Source organism: Delphinapterus leucas, chromosome 19, assembly GCF_059928025.1.
Source record: "Delphinapterus leucas isolate spDelLeu-1000000601 "Yukka" chromosome 19, BTC_Dleu_Yukka2, whole genome shotgun sequence".
Taxonomy (NCBI): domain Eukaryota; kingdom Metazoa; phylum Chordata; class Mammalia; order Artiodactyla; family Monodontidae; genus Delphinapterus; species Delphinapterus leucas.
Window position 1 is genome coordinate 19,385,840 of NC_143147.1, and position 22,053 is coordinate 19,407,892.

Consider the following 22,053-nt stretch of genomic DNA (forward strand, 5'->3'; position numbering starts at 1 on the left):
GTGTGATGGCAGGGCCTCCCTTCACAGGGATGAGGGAAGGGTAAATTCTGACTCAGTACCTAGAGCCCTGTAAGCACCAGGGAAGCTGCTTGGGGTCTGTGCTGTTGCCTGTACCATCCTGGGGCCTGGTGGCGTTCACCTGCCTTGTTGGCCCCGGGGCTTGAGAGGCTGTTTCCTAAGCTAGGCGCACTGTAGATGCCCCACTCCCGCCCCCAGCCATAGGACTCTTGTTTCCTTTCGCCTGTCTGCCTTTTCTTATTACGAATACTTTATTTTTAGCACAATTTTAGAATTGTATGCATGTGTTGGCATAGATTAAGACAAGTGTTTTAAAATGGGAAGCGGCCTCAGAGCGGGCTGTCGACGTCCATGGCCACAGCAGCTGGATTTTGACCGCTCTTCTGCTGCCTTTGTGCAAAGTAAAAGTAGAAATTGCAGCGGAAGGTGAAGAGGCCGAGCTGCTGTGGAGGCTCGTGGGCCAGGCAGGCGGTGTGGGGCGGCACCACCCGGGAGTGACAGCCCCCCGCCTCCCCAGGCCCTCAGCAACCAACAGAAGGCTGTGCTGATGAGCGAGCGAGTGATGGGCATCGAGCACCCCAACACCATCCAGGAATATGTGAGTAGCCGCCGGCGGCACAGCCTGCAGCGTGGGCGGGACCCGTGGCTGCCCCGGCCTGACGCCGCTGCCCCCGCAGACGCACCTGGCCCTGTACTGCTTCGCCAGCAGCCAGCTGTCCACGGCCCTGAGCCTGCTGTACCGCGCCCGCTACCTCACACTGCTCGTGTTCGGGGAGGACCACCCTGAGGTGGCCCTGCTGGACGTGAGTACTGGGGAGGGGCAGCGGGACTGGCCTCGGGCCCGGGGAGTGGGAGCTGACCGGGGCCCTCCCGCCTGCCCCCAGAGCAACATCGGGCTGGTGCTGCACGGAGTGATGGAGTGTGAGCTATCGCTGCGCTTCCTGGAGAACGCGCTGGCCGTCAGCACCAAGTACCATGGGCCCAAGTCCCTCAAGGTGGCCCTCAGGTGAGGCTGTGCTGGGTTAGGGCACAGGAAGGCCCCAGGCCACAGGGTGCCCGGGAGGCGCTTGCATTGAGGGCGGGCACGGGATCCAGCACTCTGTCCTCCATCTGACTCCCGAGGAAATGTCTCTCAACTTGCATCTCTTCTCTGAGTTCTGGACTTGCCTTCCCCCTTGGAAAGTTCCCAGAGTGGGTTCTGGGGTAGCCTGCACACCACCCATCCGTCCCCACCGGCCCATTCACGTCCCTCCCTCGCCTCCTCCTGCACCGTGCCTGCCTGCAGCCACCACCTGGTCGCCCGGGTCTATGAGAGCAAAGCCGAGTTCCGGTCAGCCCTGCAGCACGAGAAGGAAGGCTACACCATCTACAAGACGCAGGTGGGCCACGGCGGGGCGGGGAGGGGCACGGAGGGGCGGGGCTGCGGGCAGCACTGATATTTCCCGCCCCCTGCAGCTGGGCGAGGACCACGAGAAGACCAAGGAGAGCTCCGAGTACCTCAAGTGCCTGACCCAGCAGGCCGTGGCCCTGCAGCGCACCATGAACGAGATCTACCGCAACGGCTCCAGCGCCAACATCCCGCCCCTCAAGGTGGGTCCCCGAGCGGGGCTGGGTGGGCTGCACCCCGGCCTCCCGGCACCCAGGCAGTGGCTCATCCTCCCTGCCCCTCAGTTCACAGCCCCCAGCATGGCCAGCGTCTTGGAACAGCTGAACGTCATCAACGGCATCCTCTTCATTCCTCTCAGGTGAGGCGCCCCACCCCCGCTTAGAAGTTGGCCTTTATTTTTTTTCTTGGTTTTTTAAATAAATGATACATTGACATGGCTCAAAGTTGAAAAGTGTAGCCAGTGGCAAGGAGTTCCTTGTGAATCCTTCCAGAAATACTCTGCATAATTGGGCAAACACAGATCTGTAACCGTTTTTCCCCTTTTTTTCCCCAAGGTGCCAAATTGTAGCGAGCCATGCACATAGGTATTTTTCTCCTGCACTTAATCTATCTTGGCGATCGTTTCGTGTCAGCATGTAAAGAGCAGTGTCATTCCTTCTCTGGACTCCTGCTCTGTCAGTGTAGCGATGTGCCTTAGAGCCAGGCCCTGAGGGTCCCCGTGCGGCTCTTACAAACAGTGCCGTCTTCGAAAGCCCCTCGCGCCGTCTCCCTCCCACCTGTGTGCGGCATGGGTTTGGTCAACTCAGTGTTAACGGCATTTACAGCGTATCTGCTCTGCGTTGCACTCTACAGCTGTTTTTTTGGGTGTAATCGGCTATAGGAGCGGCCGGGGTGCAGTGGGTTTGAACTGGGCGTGAAGGCTGGGTGGGAGCCAGGCCTTAACTGGAGGCTGTCAAGTGTGTGCAGTTCGTACTTTTTCAGCACTCGGGGGCCTTTCTGTTTGTGGGAGGGAAGCACTTGTTCCACACGTGTGTCTCGCTGCAGAGAGCACAGAGCCTGATCTTGTTCTAAGTTTAAGCAGAGCCAGTAAGGTGACGGAGGGCCCAGGCCCACTCTGATACCCACCCTTCGCCCCGTCCTTCTACTCAGCCAAAAAGACTTGGAGAATCTGAAAGCTGAGGTGGCGCGGCGGCACCAGCTCCAGGAGGCCGGCGGGAACAGGGATAAGGCTGAGGAGCCTATGGCTACTGAGCCAGAGCCAGCAGGGGCCTCAGAGGATGTGGCCTCCCAGCCCCCAGCTGCCAAGGACCCTCCTTCCCTGAGCTTGCAGGGGTAGGAAGGGAGACACAGACAGACAGTCGGCCAGCTGCCCCGTTACCCAGTGATCCAGACTCCAGGAGAAGGGGGCGTGCCCTGCACATCAGGAGAGGCAGCAAGTCCTCTTCCTCCACGCTTCCAACCCCACCCTGCCCCCAGCATCCTCCTGGGACCCTGGCCTGGCCTGCCTGATCCTCTGAAAGATGTTCTTGCACTGGTTCGAAGAGTGTACGACGCAGAGGCCTAATTGAAGACACGTGAATGGAGCGCGTGGGCATCAGTTCCCAGCTGGCGGACAGGTGCCCCCTCGGGCCCCCCATCCTCAAGCAGGTGTGCGCGAGTGTGCCTGTGCCCGTGAGTGTCCTGCTCCGCCCTTCCTGACTTGTACATAGCCCCGAGCCGGTTCCGAGTGGGTGGGTGATGTCCAGGTGAGATTTCTCAGGTCATTTGTATGTTTGACATTATGGCTGCTGCTTTTGCTGCCACTACCCCCGGGCCCGACCTGGCTGAAAGTCCAGGTTTGAAGCCGAAAAGAGGGGAGCTTTCCTGTGTCCTGGGTTGGGGAGCCAGAGCTCTGTGGCAGGGCTGGACGGTTGGGGAGCACTTTATGGCGGGGTGAGGGCCGCAGCAGCTTTACTAACCACGGGTGGGCCGGGCCTGGCCCGGCTGTGCTTGGGGTCGGGAAAGGGTTGGGCATTGGTGGTTCCCCAGACACCCCTGTGCCCAGCCCTGGCTTGTCGGCCCTTGGGCCCCAGCAGGAGGTGCTGCCTTCCCACTCCCCGCACCCCAGCTGGGGCTAACCTTGGGGTATAGTCTGAATGTATCCTTCTCCCTGTTGAACAACCTCAGCTGCCTAACGCACAGGGGGGTGGGGGGGACCCGGACTGAATCATGGATCCCGGGGGAGACGTCACAGATACAGGAGTGACTGTCCCTTGTTTGTGGAGCTTAGCTCCCTACCTGGTCCTAGGACACACAGGCACCTCCTACAGAGAGGAGCTGTGGGAGTGGAAGGGAGGGGGCTGCCCGTGCCGCTTCTCTGGGCCTGCTGTCAGAGCCCTAGCAGGTGGGCGGAGACGGCCACCCTTGGGAGCTGGAGGGCGCGGTCCTGCGGCTGGGGCCTCCGCCTGGTGGCTCTGCACGGAGCCGCGGCCGGGTATGGCCTGTCCCAACACCTGGTTTCAAAGGGAGTGGGTGCGAGCTAGCAAGCGAGGCATCCCCACAGCTGATCAAGAACTTTTTCTTGTTTTTAAACCATCAGTCTTCATTTCACATTGGAATAAAGTGAGTTTTTGAAACCTGCTGTCCCGGCCTCTCCTGCGTGTTCTGTACCAGTCTTGTTTGGTTGTGAGAGCTGTTTCCAGAAGTGGTACTAGTAAAAGAGTTTAAGGCACATGAATGTGTAAAATTAGGTCACACTCAAAGCTATCCTTATAACGTCATTTAAGTGGGAGGAAAGCGGGTAGAGCCGCAGGCACCCACCTAGGGCTTACCAGTCTGCCCATCAGTAGACCCATGGGAGTGGCATACAGATGAACATCACCTGTTGTTGGCCACAGAAGAAAAGGCTGAGAATCACTCCTATACAGGGTCCTGTGGTTCCGGCTGGGGTGAAGGGTGCTGCAAGGTGAGGGCCCAGGCCTGGGCGTGCTGGCCCTGGTAGGCCGTTGAAGACCTAACTGGGCATCCGCCCTTGTCCCTTGGCTTGTCAGGAGGACTGGGCGGCGCCCCTCAGAAAACTAGGAGTGCTAGAATGGGGGGGTGTCTAAAGTTTGCCATCCTAGGTGGGCCCTCGTGGAGATCTAATGAACGGGGGGAAGTGGAGCCCACCTAGGTGGGCTTGAGAGGCCGGGCCTGTGAGATGGGAGGGTTGTGGGCAGGAGGCCTGTCTCAAGAGGAGAAATGTCTACAGCAGGCGAGCCCTCAGCCTCATGCGTAGTTAAATGCCTTTTTGAATACTTGGAGAGTCCTTTGTGTCTGACGTTGTGGAAAAAAAAAATTCCAACCCTGACGTCTGTTTTCTGGAGCCAACTGAAAAAAAGCTGTCCCTGACATCGTCGAGGTTTTCTTCTAAGTGATGCCCAAGGATGCTCGCTCCCACCCCGCTTTACAGTCTCCTGGTTGTGTTCTGAACGTGCATCCCTTCCTAGAGCATTTATCCTGTGAACGCCAGTCACATGTTTCTCAGCACTTCTAGAATTGTGGGCATGATCTTGTAAAGCTGAGAAGGGATCAAGTGTAATTACCGTTGTACCTACTAGTCACCTGAGAGGCCCATTTTTCATGGTTGATCCCTTAAGCGTATTGGTGCTGTCAGGTGCCTTTTGACAACCAAAATGACGAGGGATTGTTGTTTTATGAAGGACACAGAGGTGTGAAATCCACCTTTTCTCCTCTTAGTTGACAGATGGCAAATTTTTGAAAAGGGTGAACAGTGGTATCCAGGAAGGGTTAGTGTGAGAACTGGCCTGCGGGTCGTGGGGCAGCTGCGCGAGGTGGAACACAGGTCTAGCTTGTGTGAGCCTCTTTGTGTTCCCCCACGCTGGTCTTTCACTTTCTGCTCTACTTTTCTTCCCTGTTTGCATTTCTCTTAATATGCATATTACTTTTACAACTTAAAAAATATTTTTAAAAGAACTGTTACTACTTTTAAGTTGTATCATCTGTCTCCACTTGCTCCTGCCCTCCAGACTCATTGGTTTTTTTTTGTTTTAATTGAAGTATAGTTGATTTACAATGTTGTGTTTCTGGTGTACAGCAAAGTGGTTCAGTTGTACATTATCTATACCTATGTGTGTGTATGTATGTATTCTTTCTCGTATTCTTTTCCATTATGGTTCGGTACAAGATATTGAATATAGTTCCCTGTGCTACACAGTAGGACCTCGTTGTTTATCTAGCTTATGTATAGTAGTTTGTATCTGCTAATCCCGAACTCCTAATTTATCCCTGCCCCACCCCCTTCCCCTTTGGTAACCATAAGTTTGTTTTCTATGTCTGTGAGTCTGTTTCTGTTTTGTAAATAAATTCATTTCTGTCATATTTTACATTCCACATATAAGCAGTATCATATGGTATTTGTCTTTGACTTAGCATAATAATCTCTAGGTCCATCTGTGTTGCTGCAGATGGCATTATTTCACTGTTTTTATGGCTGAGTAGTATTCCATTGTATACATGTACCACATCTTTATCCATTGATCTCTTGATGGACATTTAGGTTGCTTCCGTGTCTTGGCTACTGCGTCGTGCTGCCGTGAACACTGGGGCGCATGTGTCTTTCTGGATTAGGGTTTTCTCCGGATATATGCCCGGGAGTGGGATTGCTGGATCACTATTTTTAGTTTTTTAAGGAACCTCCATACTGTTCTCCATAGTGGCTGTATCAATTTACATTCCCACCCACAGTGTAGGAGGGTCCTCTTTTCTCCACACCCTGTCCAGCATTTATTATTTGTAGTCTTTTTAATGATGGCCATTCTGACCAGTGTGAGGTGATACTGCATTGTAGTTTTGATTTGCATTTCTCTAATAATTAGCAGTGTTGAGCATCTTTTCATGTGCCTGTTGGCCACCTGCATGTGTAGAAATGTCTATGAAGGTCTTCTGCCCATTCTTTGATTGGGTTGTTTGGTTTTTTTTTTTGTAATTGAGTTGAATGAGCTGTTTGCATATTTTGGAAATTAAGCCCTTGTCGGTGGCATCATTTGCATTGTTAAATATGAATACTGAGAGAACTGTTAGACTTAGTTGAGGAATTCCTACATATCCTAAAGGTGAGAATAAGGTATCCTGATGTGGCCCGAGTATTTCCTGCCTGCCCCCCCAACTCCCAGTATCTACACTAGCGATCAAACAAGGCATGCATGATCAGGACACCTTACAGAGGACAGGAGGGCCTCCTCAAATGGAAAGAAATACCCCCATTAAACAGGGAAATCCACTGATTAAAAAAAAGAACTCAGACACTGGGATGCAGGCCATTCAGGACACAGTTGCCCTGAGAATAGTCGTTTCATATAGAATGAGTGAGGAGCCTTCCTATGTTGCAAGTGTGGGCAACGTTAATTCTTATCCATTCCCAGCCTCTGCCCCATTCCTCATGGTCACCCCACAGTGGAGCTGGCAGTGTGGTGACAGAGAGGGGCTTGGGGATGGGATGAGGGTCTTTCCTGTATGGCTAAAAGTAGGTTAAATGATTGTTTCACAGATGTCAGAAGGCCCTGCTTATACTTAAATAGCTAATTAGATGCTTAATACAGGCAGAACCAGATAAGGGAAAGAGCTAGTGCATTTGGGTTCAGGTCCCAGCTCACTAATTAGCTTAATACCCTTGGCATATAACCTCACCTTAAGTGAGCCTGTTTTCTTGTCTGTAAAAATGTGCTAATATCCACCAGCAGGGGTTGTATGTGAGGAAGACGGTATGTTGAGAATAAGGGTGTTGGCTTGACAGGCATTCAAATGTTGGGTATTTTCCTTCCTTTAGTCCCTGCACCAGCCACTTTCATTTAAGAGGGCTGGTGACCAAGTAGGACTGATGACAAAATGGTGTTTTGTGAAAGTGATGGTTATTTATTATTATTTATTCTTGTTCAGAAGCAAACAGTGATCTCAAAACACTCTTAGGAGAGTGTTTGCATGATGTGTCTATAAACAATTGCAGGAAAATGAAATCTTTTTTTAAATGCAGGTGTGGCAAAGTGCTGAATTTATTCACTTATAACATTCACTTTTAGAAGTTTGTGTTTCTGATATGATGGGGAAAAAAATGCAGTGTTTCAGTCCAGCCTTTTCATTTACTGGATTTATGTATAAAAGATCTTGGAAAGGCAGTTACTTTGGTGTAAGAGAAAAATCCTTGCCCTTCGTCCCTGGATGTAACTATCCTGTATGTTTACATAAGAAATAATAAACTGGAGATGTGAGTGGAAGAAAAATATTCACAAAGGAACAAAACTCCATGTATGAAACTGTCGGCGAAAGAGAGGTTTGAGTTCAAACCCCAGCTGGAGGGCCCCGGGACCAGTGACTTGTCTAAATTTTTGTCTTCAGTGAAAAGTTAGTTCATTTAGATCAGTGGTTCTCAAACTTGAGCCTGAATCAGAATCATCTGGATGGTTTGTTAAAACGGATTTGCTGGGTCCCACCCTGTGACAGATACAGCAGGTCTGAGCTAGAACCCAAGGACTTGCAGTTCTAATGAGCTCCCAGGTGATGCTGATGCTGGCACGGGGAGCACACTGAGAATGACTTTCCTAGAGGGTTCTGGTACGTCAGCAGTGGAGAATCGTCAAGTCTGCGGGCAAGACAAGTTCTTTCCACCAAAGACCAACAGGGATAGAGCTGCCTCACCCAGGATGCAGCACCATTTCTCCAAGTCTTCCATGTTCCAGTCCTTGTCCTACACCAGGGAAAGACGCAACCATGAGTCTTAGAAGGAAGCTTGATGTGTGTGACAAACCAACAGGTTTTGAAGAGCTAAGTGCACTTCTGGATAGTGATACTAAAGCTGGAAATCCCCACTCTCAGTGGTTAGGCTCATCATCTGGATCTCAGCCTAGGGGAAAAGAGGAGCCCTGCAAAGAAATGGAAAAGCTGCAAAATGCAGGAAACTAACTTCAAGCAAATTACTTTGGTGCTCTTGGCCCAGCTTCCCATTTGGAGGAGGGGGGTGGGTAGAGAAGCTACCTTCTAAATGGCAGGATGACAGTTGGGCTGTAAGAAAAGAGCCACCACATCATTCAACTTGTCCTTTGCGGGAGACCTCACGGGTGCCCTAAAACACTTAACGCGTGCTAGCTGGGCAGTAGTCCAGGGATGAAAGGCAGGACATGGCCGACATATGTAAAGCACATAGAAAGCCGTGGGGCTTCTGGGAAAAGGGTGAAGATTCTTGGTACATTTCAACCAAAATTTTTAAAACAGTATTAATAATCTTCAAGAATACAAGACCACTGGGCAGAATTAAAAGGCTCATTCATTAACAGAACAAAGGCAGTTAGGGTCACTTCTCCCCCGGGGGCCCTGAGGCTGTAACAGGTCCTTCCTGGCCTCAGCTGTAGTCACTGTCAGAAAGGGCTGCTGGAGGGCAGGGTGGAGCCTTGGAAAACAGTCTGGAGCTGCCTGACCCAGTGCGTTGTGCAGGCCCCTCAGGCAAGAACCCCTGCAGCTGTGCTCCTAGTTCCCTCCTGCAAATAGGGTGAAGGAAGCAAGACAGCAAAGGCAGTGCTGGCACTGCCCTGAAGAAAGGCCTTCCATCCAGGCCCTGCTAGCAACTTGCATATCTTATTCTCCATATGACTGGTGCTGAACACAACCCTGCTTCCTATTAGGACTCAATTTGAAAGGTTTTAAATCTGTGCACAAAAAGACTAAAAAAAAAAACAAAACAAAAAAAAAACCACATCTAGTTTTATAGGCATTTAATAGTTTACCAATTGGTACAATAAGATTTTTTTAATATGCAGAAAACATGAATAAATCTTGTTTTACACAGTCTGAGAGCAACAAATCTTACTGTAAAACACAAGAGCAATATTATATACATTCCTTTACTGATTTTTTTAAAATTGTGTCAATATCTTCAGTTAACTCTTACCATCTGGGGAACTGTTTTCTCCAATCACCACCTCTGTAACTGTTCGTATGAAATCAACGTTCGCCTTCATGTCAGTGTCAGGATCAACTTCTAACTCGAAGATTGTGTGTTTTGTTTCTACCATCTTCAGAGTGAGCTTTAGGGATGCTTGAAGGATAGGCAGGACAAGAAAGCAGCCACTTACATGATATAGTGGAAAGATAAAAAGGCCAGTTCGGTCCAGTCGTGACTTGTAAATCCAGCTTGCCCTCCCCCTCCCCCACTGAAAAAAACCAAAACCTTTTCCACCGATTTCGTACATGTTGCTTCTCTACCAGGCGATTCTTCTTTGCATCATCTAGGTTAGTTAACACACTGGACTTATATACAGCTGGACAGAGAGGAACCATTTTAAGTGCCTTTTCCTTCAACAATTTTATCTTCAGTTGCTTAAGGATTATCAAGCCACCACTGTCAACAAAACAAAATATCCTTTACTTCTAAATAGTTTTTCTTTAAATAAATTAGAAAAAAAAACTATTTAATGAGTGATATTATCTGGAAGTTCACATAGAAACAGAAAGAGGCAAACAGGAGAGCAGGGCACTGACAGTAAGGAGACTGGGCTTGGTGATCTAGAGCCAAAGCTTCCGAAGGCTACAGCGAGCGCCCACAGCCCTGACGACGTGCTAACACTAGTGAGTTTTAGAGCAGTGCTCTGGGCACACCATTGGTCACACCACAATGGACAACACAGGACAGTCTCAGTCTCCTAAAGTGCAAGAGGCCATGTCAAAAAGCAACTATTCTCCAAGCCATGTCTAAACCAGTTTCCGTGGCTTGCACTTTCGAGAGTGCAGCTAGGACTTCTTGGGCACGTTATATTAGGGTGGCAATGGAATGTCTGTTTTCACACACACAAAAGGTCAATCATCATCTGAGGATGCAATTCTACCAGCTTTTTATTTCTTAAATAAGTGGCCAATTTGATTGAGACAGTGACAAAGCAGCAGTGAACCTCTAAACCAATCAATAAATTCCTCTACTTACAATCCAAACCAGTAACCTCATCATTGTACTTATCCCAGGCAAGGCACAGGGTTAGACAGCAGACAGAGAAAACGCAGGAAACAGGAAGAAAGGGCATCAACAGGGCAGTGTCAAACAACAGTGCAGGAAACCTCTGCAAATCTGCTTCCGGATTGTGGATGGATCACTCTCCCCACCCCCTTCATTATTCAAACAGGGCTCGTTACACTTGGATCCAGTTGAGGACCATCCCTGAGATTCAACGTTCGCTGCTTCGTAAATGGAGGATGTCTGGTAACTCAGCTAAGCAGCAGGCTGTGGCAATCTCCCAATAAGGATGACTGTTTACAGAGTGATAGCTTCTCCTTGTCAGTGGAAGTCACTGCAGGCTGCAGGGAAAACCCAGCGACAGTGGCTTTGTTTCCTCCTAAATCGGTACCATTTTTTTTCCTTTATTGTTCGTATCTAGGAGTGATTTCTATATGTTGTGGCTTACCCTTAAACAATTCGTGTTGCTACATGCTAAAAATGAATTAAAATACAAGACATTTATACATGTACAAACAAATGTTAAAGATGCACCATTTCTATGTATTTATATTTCTTAAAATAGGACAGGAAATAGCAGCAAACAAGAACAAAGATATCTTCCATAGCTTCTGTAGAAAAATCCAGTCAGAACAGCTAAGGGGAAACAAAAAAAGACTTCTCAATGTGAGCAGGGTTGTGAGGCAATATTGTCCTGAAAGTTATTCTACTGTATTTAAGAAATTAGCTTAAGTTGTAATTTTTGTCCTCAAAAATAGCCATTAGTTTTCAAAACACTTCCTTCCAGAGACATCTCTCAGGAATTATTAAAAGCAAACAAGCAAACAAACAAAAAGACAAAAGCTAGACATAAAGCTGCTTCTAGTAAATATATGGCCTGTTCTCTGTGTGCATATCTACAGGACATTAACTCTAACCCTTTGTCTTTTTCAGGAACCAAATTTCCACTGAATACTAAAAGGGATATTTTTTTTAAAAAATCACATATTACACAAATGAATAAATGCAATCCAGGATAAATTTCTTTGTTAAACTATCTTTGTTATTTCATTGTTCTGTTAACTTTTCAAATGACCTTCTTTAAAAAAATGTTGGTTAGCTAAGCAATGGGATTATTTATTAATAATCTGCAATGGAATATTGTTTTCAAAGTCATAGATAAAAATTTTCTTAAACCTACTTGTAGTAACTTTGGACCACAATATACAATATATCAGGGATGTGTAAAATGCTCAACAGCCAAACTGGGGGTGGAGGTGGTGGATAACGGAAGTGATTTTCCTTTAGCTGGGAAAAATTCCCACAGAGTCAGACCTGGTTTTCAGAAGCGTTAGGATCAAAAAGGATTTGTTCTAAAGCATGGTATTCCACAGCAAGATTTATTCTATTTATATGTTTTAGCACTTCTTCAAAAACCCAGGACCCAAGGACATGGAGGTTGTATGTGTGTGATATACATACATATACAGACTTATCCACTTATAGATAGGCCCATATACTCATAAACATTTATACATAAACAAAAGGTGAAAACACAGTACATTTTTATGCACGCTCCATTAAACCCTGTCTTTTTATAAACTTGTAAGTTAAACACAGTTCAAATCGATATCAGATTCATGTTGAAAAACAAACTGCTGTATTTCTCCCACTCCCTTAAAATGGGCAACATAACCTTTTCAATATTTCTTTGTCATTATGTTATGCACATTGCACATCCCTAAAAAACATCAAAAACAAATAGTGATTTGTACCATGACACACTCAATGGGAAGATTAAACTCTACTTGGAAGTCACATCACTATACAGTCTAACAGTATGGAGAATACAACTAGAAGTGTGTCTAGTGTGGAAAATAGAAGCTTAGAGTATTACAGTGTTTTTTAAACCTGTTTACAAAGCATTAAGACCCAAATGAAATAAATGATTTGTTATTAGCTGCTGAGATTTTTCTTATTTCAGATTTACAGTCATTTTCTTACATAAATATACCACTAGCCTTTGCTTGATAGGCTGCCAAAACAAATGTATCCTACTGATTTGGCAAATGTGTCATGACAAAAATTCCAATGTGTAATCCCCATTAATTACATAGATGGTTCAGAAGATTCTGAATTGTAGCCTTATTATCTAACATCCTTAAAGAAGATTTATTAAGCACACTTAAGTGATGTTACATAGATACACATTTCAGAAAAAGCCCTAATAACCACCACTTTCCCCCAAATGAGGCCATCAAGTCAGGCACCAACAGACAGCAGAAAGGAAAACAGGAATTAATAATCCAACATAAAACGACACTGTCAACTATTCAGTTTAGTGCCCTAGTTCAATTTATTCAACTTCTGCCTTCTTAGGCCTGGTGTGACCAATGCCAGCCCAGGTTTTTAAACCCTATGGTACTTCTAGACAACGTATGTAAATTTACAGTATACAATTTGGATTCACCATGCATGAATACTTTGTGTGTAACATTTAATAAGCTCAATCTACATCCAGAATAATTTACATGAAAGGACAATATTTATTTAAACAGAGCTCAATGGGGTAACCATGGTATCATCAGAGTGCATCCAGAGGAAACAAGGGAGGAGGGGCCAAATGAAACTCAATCAACGGCACTCCCACACCTTTACTGTTTGATCTACACTGCCAGTAACCACATATGGTGCCGTCTTATGGAAATCTGAAAGAAAAAGAGAAGGCTTATTTTAAAATCAGACTGAGCCAGATACAATTTTTAATAAGCCACAAAATAAGCACATCCAAGTGCCAGGAATACTCATTCTTTTTCTCTATACAGCCACACATCTACCCCTAGCAGGTATATCAAGCTTATCAACTAGGTGAGGGAAGCTGAGCCTTAATGATTATATCCTGTACTACTAACACCCTAAAAAAATACTTGCCCCACTATCCTCATCCCAACTGAGGCTGAATGAACACTGAATTCTAACAACAAGGACAGCCTCAATGCATCCATTTATTGAACACTTACTATGTTCTAGGCTTGGTACTAATGCTGTATATTCACATTTGATCCTTCTAACGACCCTGTAAGGTTAAGCATTAGCCCTATTCTACTGAGGCTTTACCTTCATTATTAGATCCGTCATACCCTAGTGTATTGTATTTTACTTTATTCACTATCTTAAATTCTAGATTCAGGTCCAGATGATACTGAGGATGTTTATTAAGTGTAAATACAGTTCCCTGAGTTTACAATAGTATATATCTGCCAGAATAAAAAGGGTGAGTAAGATTTCCTCTGAGAAACTTACAAACTAGTAGGGAAGAAAAATTACCCATCATAGTGCTCAGAAAGCATCCTCTTCATAATTCTAGCTTCCAAACCAATGTTGTGCAATGGGGAAAATAATTTTTTTTTATTATAAGGCTGATGATGGAAAGAGAGAGTTAAGAAAGGAGAATTTAAAACAAATGGCAGGAATCCATAAAGTTTTTAACCTGTCTTCTCTATTCTGCCCTGAAAGAACATGTTCATTTCTTACCTGGAAACATCCACATGGTTACATAAAACTGTTAGGTCTGGCACCCCAAAACCTAACTGCTCAGAAACCTCGTAACTTGTACATACCCAAGGAGGTAACAAAGTGTTCATGCGCATTGAGGGTCTTCATGCATCGCTTGTTCTTGTAATCCCACACACGCAGGGTCTTGTCATCAGCGCAACTCAAGATAAACTTCCCCCCAGAATGGAACAGAACTCCACGTACCCAGTTATCATGACCCACCTTAAAAACAAAGAGGTATTTGACTTAATAAAGGGATAAATAATTTAAAAAGCATCTATGAAAACAGTAAGTCAGTCATTACTCAAAGTGGATTGGAACTACATACACTAAAAACGTCAATGCCAAAAAAGACAAAAGGGGGAAAAAGTCTAAGGAATTCTAGGTTAAAGGAAAATGGAAACTAACAATATATGACCAGTAAATGCAACATATAATACTTGATTGGCTCCTGGACAGAGGCTAAAATAAAGTTATAAAGGACACTACTGGGGTAAATGGAGAAAATTTAAATACGTAGTGTATTAATGTTAAATTTCTTCAGTGTGATAATTTTATTATGGTTATACAGAATACCCCTTGTTTTTAGGAGATACATGTTAAAATATCAGGGGTCAAGTGTCATGATGTCTACAAGTAACTTTCAAACTGTTCAACAAAATCTACATATACACACACACAGAAAAGAGAATGTTGACAACTGGCGACTCTAGGTGAAGGATATATAGGTATTTACTGCATATCTTTATTCATCCATTCATCTATCTATATCCCCTGTCCAGCAGTTTCATTTCTTGCAATCAATCCTAAGAAATAATTAAGAATGTGTCTAGATGACTTGGTTAACAAAGACGTTCAGCAAAGCACTGTATGTAATAAGTGTATCTAATGATATGAGCAACTGCCACATACCTTCTAAATTAAAAGTCTGCTGCAAAGCAGTACGTACGGTATACCATTTTTACATAGAAAAACCCCCACCATATTCATCTACATAGTAATTTAAGAAAAAGGTTTAGAACTGCACAGTCCAACAGGATAGCCATTAGTCACGTGTGGCTATTTAAATATAAACTAAAATTAAATACAATCAACAATTCAGTCCTTCAGTCTCACTAGCCACATTTCAAGAGCTCAACAGCTGTCCGTGGCTAGTCGCTACCATGCTGGATAGTGCAGACACAGAATATCATCACAGAAAGCTCTACTGGACAGCTCTAGTCTACGAAAATACACTTGGTAGGTATTATTAGGTATGGTAAAGTGATCTGAGGGTGATTTTTCTTTTAACTTTTCTGTTTATTTCTCAAATTTTCTAAAATGTAAATAGCTATATTGCTTTTGTAAAAGAACCTCCCTCCCAAAGAGCTAAAAAAAGAAAAAGAAAAGAGACAACCAAGGTGACATATCTTTTGCCTTGGTTTACTTTTTTTGCCTTTGCCCTTACTTAAAAAAATACTTTGTTGGGCTTCCCTGGTAGCACAGTGGTTGAGAGTCCGCCTGCCAACGCAGGGGACACGGGAAGATCCCACGTGCCGTGGAGCGGCTGGGCCCGTGAGCCATGGCCGCTGAGCCTGCGCTCCGCAACGGGAGAGGCCACAACAGTGAGAGGCCCGCGTACCGCAACAAAACAAAACAAAAACTTTGTTATCTGTAAAAGCCACCAATCACTGGAGCTGTAGAAGCTTCAACAAAAATCAAATCACATTTCTTGTGGCCACACCAAAATAAAGCAGAGAAAAGAATCCTCCTTCAGTTGAAAAACAGGAGCCAGAAACCTCCAGGGAAATTAATGGTGACCTGTGTTGTTACAGAAGAGAGCACGTGCTTTCTGATTTTTAAATGTAGATCATGTTTTCTAACAGCAACATAGTATACCTGAACTCAGCTCAGAATACTAAGAGGAGAGTTTAATTTTCTAATCAGTTCTTGATGATACTTCCATATGTGTCTATCATATGCTACAGAGAGACAATCACTTCAAGGTATGATTAGCACTTAAAGAATCTCTAAACCAACATGGATACCAAATTAGAAAAACTGCTACTGGATTAATGTCCACAGATCCCCTACTATCATTTATATATCCTCATACTAAAATCTAGATGAAATAGGCTCCTAAATGAAATAAACATTTCCAAGTCATAAAGCTAACACCATTAATTTCAGAATGATAAACCAAATGAACTCCAACATGCAAATATATAGGTAATAATTAAAAGGATTCATATTAAAATTAAATATAATGAAATTGAAAAGCAAACAGCTTCAAAAAATGAATGAGTCTGTAATATTACTGTTTCCCCTCCTCAGGAGATGTCACATAATTTTTAGAGGTACAGTGGCTAGGCTCTCCCTCCTAGCACTGACTGGCTTTGCAGACCCTTTGTATAACATAATATTCTACAGGAATGACCTCCATATCACTGCAACCATGGACTTAACGACAAGAAGTCTATTTATAAAGAAGTTATTTTAAAACCTCAAATAATTCAGATTATTTAGTAAGATATCACAAGGCATCTGACCCAAAAAGATATGCACACAGTAAAAATGCGAAAGCAGCAGTAAGATTATGCAAACTTACAAGGGTCATAAGGCACATGCCAGTACTGACGTCCCACATCTTGATAGTCTTGTCTCTGGATCCAGACAGTAAGAATGGTCCAGGCTTGCCACTTTTTTTAGTCTATAGAAAACATATAAAAATTAAGTTTCCCAGGCAAGAAGTTAGGTAAGGACTTTAAATGACAACTACCTAGCAATGATCTATATTTCTAATGTTGTAAAAACCATTTTCTGACAATAATAAAAGCTGTATCTATTCAAGGTATATATACAACTTCATGTTCTGAGACATGTATACGCTGCAGAATGGTTACTATAGTCAAGCTAATTAATGTAAACGTCACCTCACAAAACTACGTATTTTTGTGTGTGATGAGAACACTGAAGATCTACCCTCTTAGCAAATTTCAAGTATACAATACAGTACTGTTAACTATAGTCACCATGCTGTATGTACATCAGCTATCCAGGACTTATTCATCTTGTTTTTCTCTACTGAAATACAGAAGTCTTTTGACATACCTAGGTTACACAGGAAGGACCTAGATAATATAAAAGTAGAAAATTTCCACTTAGATTAGGATTCAGTTTCTACAACACCAATGGATGGTAAATTTACTGCTCAAGACTTCTGTAATCACGAAAAATTTAAGAACTATTTAATTTATCCTTTATATAAAGTCCAACCACAACGAATTTATGACATATGGTACATAAACACCACCAGGTGGCAGTAAAAAAAAAAAAAAAAAATCTGAAAGTGCAACCAAGCCAGCCAACTAGAAAGAGATTACAATAGAAGATTCATTTTGAAAAATAATTGGGGGGTGGAGGGATGGGGAATCCTCCTTCATTTATTAAAATGTAATTTTAAAAAACCCATGATAGGAACGTCTCTATAAAAAAGAAATGTGAAAGAAAAAAAAAGAAATGTGGTCAATTTTGGCTCATACAACTTATGCACAGAATTATTCTGTAATTTTAAGGTAATAATTACAAAGAATGAAATCATGAAGAGCACAAATTAAGAATCATGAAAAAATAATATAACTCCAGATTCAGCTAGTGTTTCTAATGATCAAGAGTATCAGAGGCCTCCATATAAAATATTCTTCATTTAAAACAAATATTTAAATGCTGAACTGCATTTCACCATAAATTTATAAATAAAATAATTATGTTCATTAAGGAACACTATTCTTCTAAAAGATAACTTTAACCTCTCCCATAAGTTTTATTTTTTGCATTGGTATACTCTTATAACAATGACATTTCTGACTAATTTAAATGACCACTTTTACTCTTCAGGAGAACCCCCATCCCAGCACACATCAAGGGTCAGCTGACAGCAACAGTAACCACTAGTTAAAAAATATAAACACATCTATCTGCAAGTTGGAACAGTAAAGAGTTTCAAGATTCAGAATTCTGGGATGCAGATTTTTAAATGCATTAATGGCATGAAATAGAGAATCAGAAAGGGTATGTAAAGTTCTGAGATACTAGCAACAAAATCATGAAATAACATATAAATCATACAGTACCTCAGATCCTGTCGCTTCAGAGATGCAAGAATAGGAGCTTTCTGGAGCCCAGGAAATGCATTCTACCACATGCTCATGTTCTCGAAGCTCAGCCTTGCATTCCTTTGTTGCTACGACCCACACGCGCACAGTCTGGTCGTTGGAACAACTGGCTATCAGAGTGCCATCTTGATTTGGCCGCACCATACGTACCCATTCTCTGTGTCCTGTGAATGTCTTCACACAGTAGCTATAAAAATAAGTAATAGTTTGCATCGTGAATGGCAATCATTGGGACCCTTCCCAGAAGTGATACAAAACTAGCTATGCACTGGAATGAAGAGAATGGCATCATATGCAAGTCAACAGAATACACGTACATTCCTGGTTAATAAAAGATGGGGACAGGCTGGAAAGTCAAACATCAGTTAAAATAAGCTGATGGAAGTATCATTAAGGAGCTAACCAAATCAAAATCTACAAGGTAAAAAATAGAGAGAAATAAAATCTTTTACCTAAGCACACACAGTAAACCTAACAAAAATATTTCTAGCCATGTTGGGGAAAAGGCATGCTCTTACTAATCTGGACAAAACCAGTAGGTTAAGGTTTTATTATAACAATCATGTAATTCTAAGCACAACCAAATTAAGCCTAATAGGGGCATACCTGCACAAATGTTATTTACATTTTAATTCAACCCAGAGGGATAACCTAAAAGAAGACCACAGAGAAAATAAGCCATTACACAGAAAATGGCTCTCAAGGATATAGTTTCTTGCATAATTTCTGTTCCTTTTGGATAGACATTTAGAGATTGAAACTTAAGTTTTAAAATATAACTGTCATGGTGATCATTCTGGGTTACAGCCAAATTTACTGGAACAATCAGAATTGTGGGGTTTTTTGTTGAATATTATCTCTTTAAGCTGACGCCTTTTCAACTAAATCTACTTACCCAGTTTGCACTTCCCACATTTTTATAGTTTTATCCCTTGAGGCAGATACTATATGATCTCCATTGGGCATGATGGCTACTGAAGAAACATTGTGGTCATGGCCTAAAACACAAAACACAGTAACATATTAAGTAATATATCATCAAGAGCAATTAAACCTCAGTTCACCATGAGATTTCATCATGGGATTTCAAATATCACAGCAACTTTAAATACAATGGAGTTTTATATAAATTTGATAAGAAACCTGGATTTACACAAAAAAAGTTAAGGGATTAATAACAATAAAATAATCCACAATGAAACAAGCAGCCAGCTCAATTTATAATTACATTTCAACCTGTACAACTGTTTTAAAATCACAGGGAATCGGTATCATCAGCGTTTGAATATATTAACACACTGAATGTTTATGAACACTAAAAAAAAAAATTTTCTATGGTTGTTATTCTAAGATATAGAAATAAGATTTACAGAGATGAACAGAATGGACAAGAAAAATGGGGATTTGGTTCCATATTTAAAATAGTTGTTAAAAATTATTTTTGTTGTTCTTGATATTTATAGGGGTAAAAAAAATAAAATGCATTATTCACAATGCTAGTTAGCTATCCTTTGCAAAAAAAGCCTCAGAGAATCCTTATAAGTATCACATTATTTTAAGGAACATAAAAGAACTCTTTAAGTTAGAGCAATAAGATACAGGCTACTTAAAGAAACAAATACAGATTTTACAAAAGGATTCAATAGAACTCCCTTGATCTGTAAGCTTCCCTAATGCACTTAATTTGGGGGAGTGGGGCGGGGGAGCATACCATTCAAATTACACCATCTGTGTAGTCACACAGCTTACTCAAGTGCTAACGTCACTGGATAATAATTTAAAAAAATTTTTTATTAACACAGTATGTGTTCCTTAAATAAAACCCAAACATTCATATTTCAACATGTTTAAAAAAACAACAAAAATCCTTATTTAGTGAGCACCTCCTATGTACCAGGTACTAAATCAGATGATTTGAGTATACAATCTCATTTTATCCTCACAACAACCCTATGACTTCAATTCTTAATTCAATACTTAAGTATTATTCATCTTATAGATTAGAGCTTACAATTTCCTAATGCCGTTAAGTAAACAAGTAGGAATCGGAACCCAGATATCTGATTCCAAAGCCCATGCTCTTTCCATAAAGCCAAACTGCTTCAGAAAACAGTCTCCATGACAAGGGCTGGGAAAACAACTTAACAATGAGACTATAGTATATGTGGAATATTAAAAAGTAAGCAAAGGAATATGGGTTCCAGCTTTTACTACATCTACTCTGACTTCAGTTCCCCAACTGCAAAAAATGAGAAACAACAATAAAACAACCCCAATAAATTCATTTTCTCTTCTTCTCAAGAACACATAGATGTCCTAGCAGTTTTTCTCATTCAAAAATATTTGTGAAAACAAGTATTTTATAACCACTAAGAGATACTTAAAACCTCATAACAGAAAACAACTCTCAATTACCATGATTATCCATGGACTATCTACATCATATGCTCCTCCACTACAGACAATAAGAATTGAATGTAGGGACCCAGTTGATTGCATGACTGATTTGACCAATAAAAGAGTGATGTAACAAAACAAACAAACAAAAAACAGTCTGTTCTAGAACCATTAAGATTTCTGTGTTTGACTACTGTTACACTGTAAAATTAAAACCTAGTAAAGAGTAAAAAAAAAAAAAAAAAAGAATGGAATGTAGGAAGCTTGCACACTGTTAGAAAACATTATCCTTCTCTCTGGAATACCATGTTAGAAACCAATATCAAAATGCTATCCTCCACCCCTTACCATGCATGGTTCTGATGCATTCGAAGCCCTGAAAATCCCATAGTTTAATGGTCATATCCGCAGAACATGAAGCCAGAAGCTTGCCACTATGGTCGAATGAAATATCCTGTACAGAGTCTGTATGCCCCTTAAGAGTTCGTTCAAAATCTCCAGTCTCATAATCCCACACCTGTCAAGTGAACAAAATTGGTTAGCATCATATCACTCCTTTCTCAGTTCACATCTGCACTCGGCAGGCCAGTCTGGCACTATACTGACTAACTAAACAAGTAACAAAGGGTAACTCTCTTAGAAACAGCACATCTTCAAGTATAAATTGGACTTTTCTCTATAGAGAAAATCGATTATTAAATAGACCTCTAAAGCCACATTTACTAAGCATCTACCATATATCTAACCATGCTAGTGATTAGGTATATAATGCAACAGGACAGAGTCCCATCCCAGTCTGACAGCAGGCAACAGACATGTTAAAAAGTAAATATAAGTACCGAAAAAAAAAAAAAAGGGTTTCAGAGGCCTATGACATGAATTTATATGTAGAATATTAGGGGAATGATAAAGGAGTATTCAATTCTACTAGACAAGCAAAGCTCAGACATCTAAGAGGCCAAGGAAAGACTTCACAAGATGTAGCTATCCTTAAATAGCAGATTTACAGAAGCATATGTCATTATGATATAAAAACACTGAGCCACAGTCACATTCTTAAAGATAATTTTTCTAAAAAAATAAAAATAATAAGCTATCAAGAATAATTACTATTAGAAACAGATCTCAAGAACATATTAAACTTCTATCCTGGTGGCCAAATACTAGTCTGAAGTTAAGTCTTTAACCAACACTAATTACATGCTCTAAAATCAAGTGACTGATTTCATTCTTTCCATAGTAAGTTCAAAGGTATCTGTGGTAGAGTGTATTTCACCCAATTTAGAGAAACTTAGAAAATGTATTTTGAAAATATGGAAACAATCTAAACATCCAATATTAGGGAAATGGCTAAACAGATATAAAATTTGCTACTGTAAGGAATTTATGGCATGTATACAATAATGTTATATAAAAAAGACACAAAATTACACATGATTACAACTCCTGAACCACTATGTTTTTTTTGTTGATATGGTATATCACACTGATTGATTTTCAGATGTGGAACCAATCTTGCATTCTGGAATAAACCCTATTTGCTTATGACATATTAACTGTCCTTTTTATTAACTGCTGGATTCAATTTG

At 42.2% G+C, this 22,053-nt stretch overlaps 2 protein-coding genes across 11 annotated transcripts in view; one reads left to right on the forward strand and one right to left on the reverse strand.

Moving 5' to 3' along the window:
• Positions 1 to 21,318, forward strand: part of CLUH (CLUH binding protein of NUMT mRNA) — a 39,075-nt gene extending 17,757 nt beyond the window's left edge. For 3 of the 7 annotated variants that reach the window (XM_022595660.2, XM_089900624.1, XM_022595659.3), the window contains 7 exons: positions 536 to 616; positions 696 to 821; positions 903 to 1,024; positions 1,304 to 1,397; positions 1,474 to 1,608; positions 1,690 to 1,763; positions 2,555 to 4,028. In XM_022595660.2, coding sequence (XP_022451368.1) covers positions 536 to 616; positions 696 to 821; positions 903 to 1,024; positions 1,304 to 1,397; positions 1,474 to 1,608; positions 1,690 to 1,763; positions 2,555 to 2,741 — 819 coding nt within the window. In that variant the 3' untranslated portion in view covers positions 2,742 to 4,028. The other 4 variants (XR_016388887.1, XM_089900622.1, XM_030763278.2 and 1 more) reach the window with 4 other exon arrangements.
• Positions 11,740 to 22,053, reverse strand: part of PAFAH1B1 (platelet activating factor acetylhydrolase 1b regulatory subunit 1) — a 74,208-nt gene continuing 63,894 nt past the window's right edge. For all 4 annotated transcript variants that reach the window (XM_089900626.1, XM_022596177.3, XM_022596178.3 and 1 more), the window contains 6 exons: positions 20,813 to 20,981; positions 18,963 to 19,065; positions 18,026 to 18,254; positions 16,501 to 16,602; positions 13,979 to 14,135; positions 11,740 to 13,066 (listed from right to left, as the gene is read on the reverse strand). In XM_089900626.1, the coding sequence (XP_089756752.1) occupies positions 12,993 to 13,066; positions 13,979 to 14,135; positions 16,501 to 16,602; positions 18,026 to 18,254; positions 18,963 to 19,065; positions 20,813 to 20,981 (834 nt within the window). In that variant the 3' untranslated portion in view covers positions 11,740 to 12,992. The remainder of the gene's footprint in view (positions 13,067 to 13,978; positions 14,136 to 16,500; positions 16,603 to 18,025; positions 18,255 to 18,962; positions 19,066 to 20,812; positions 20,982 to 22,053) is intronic.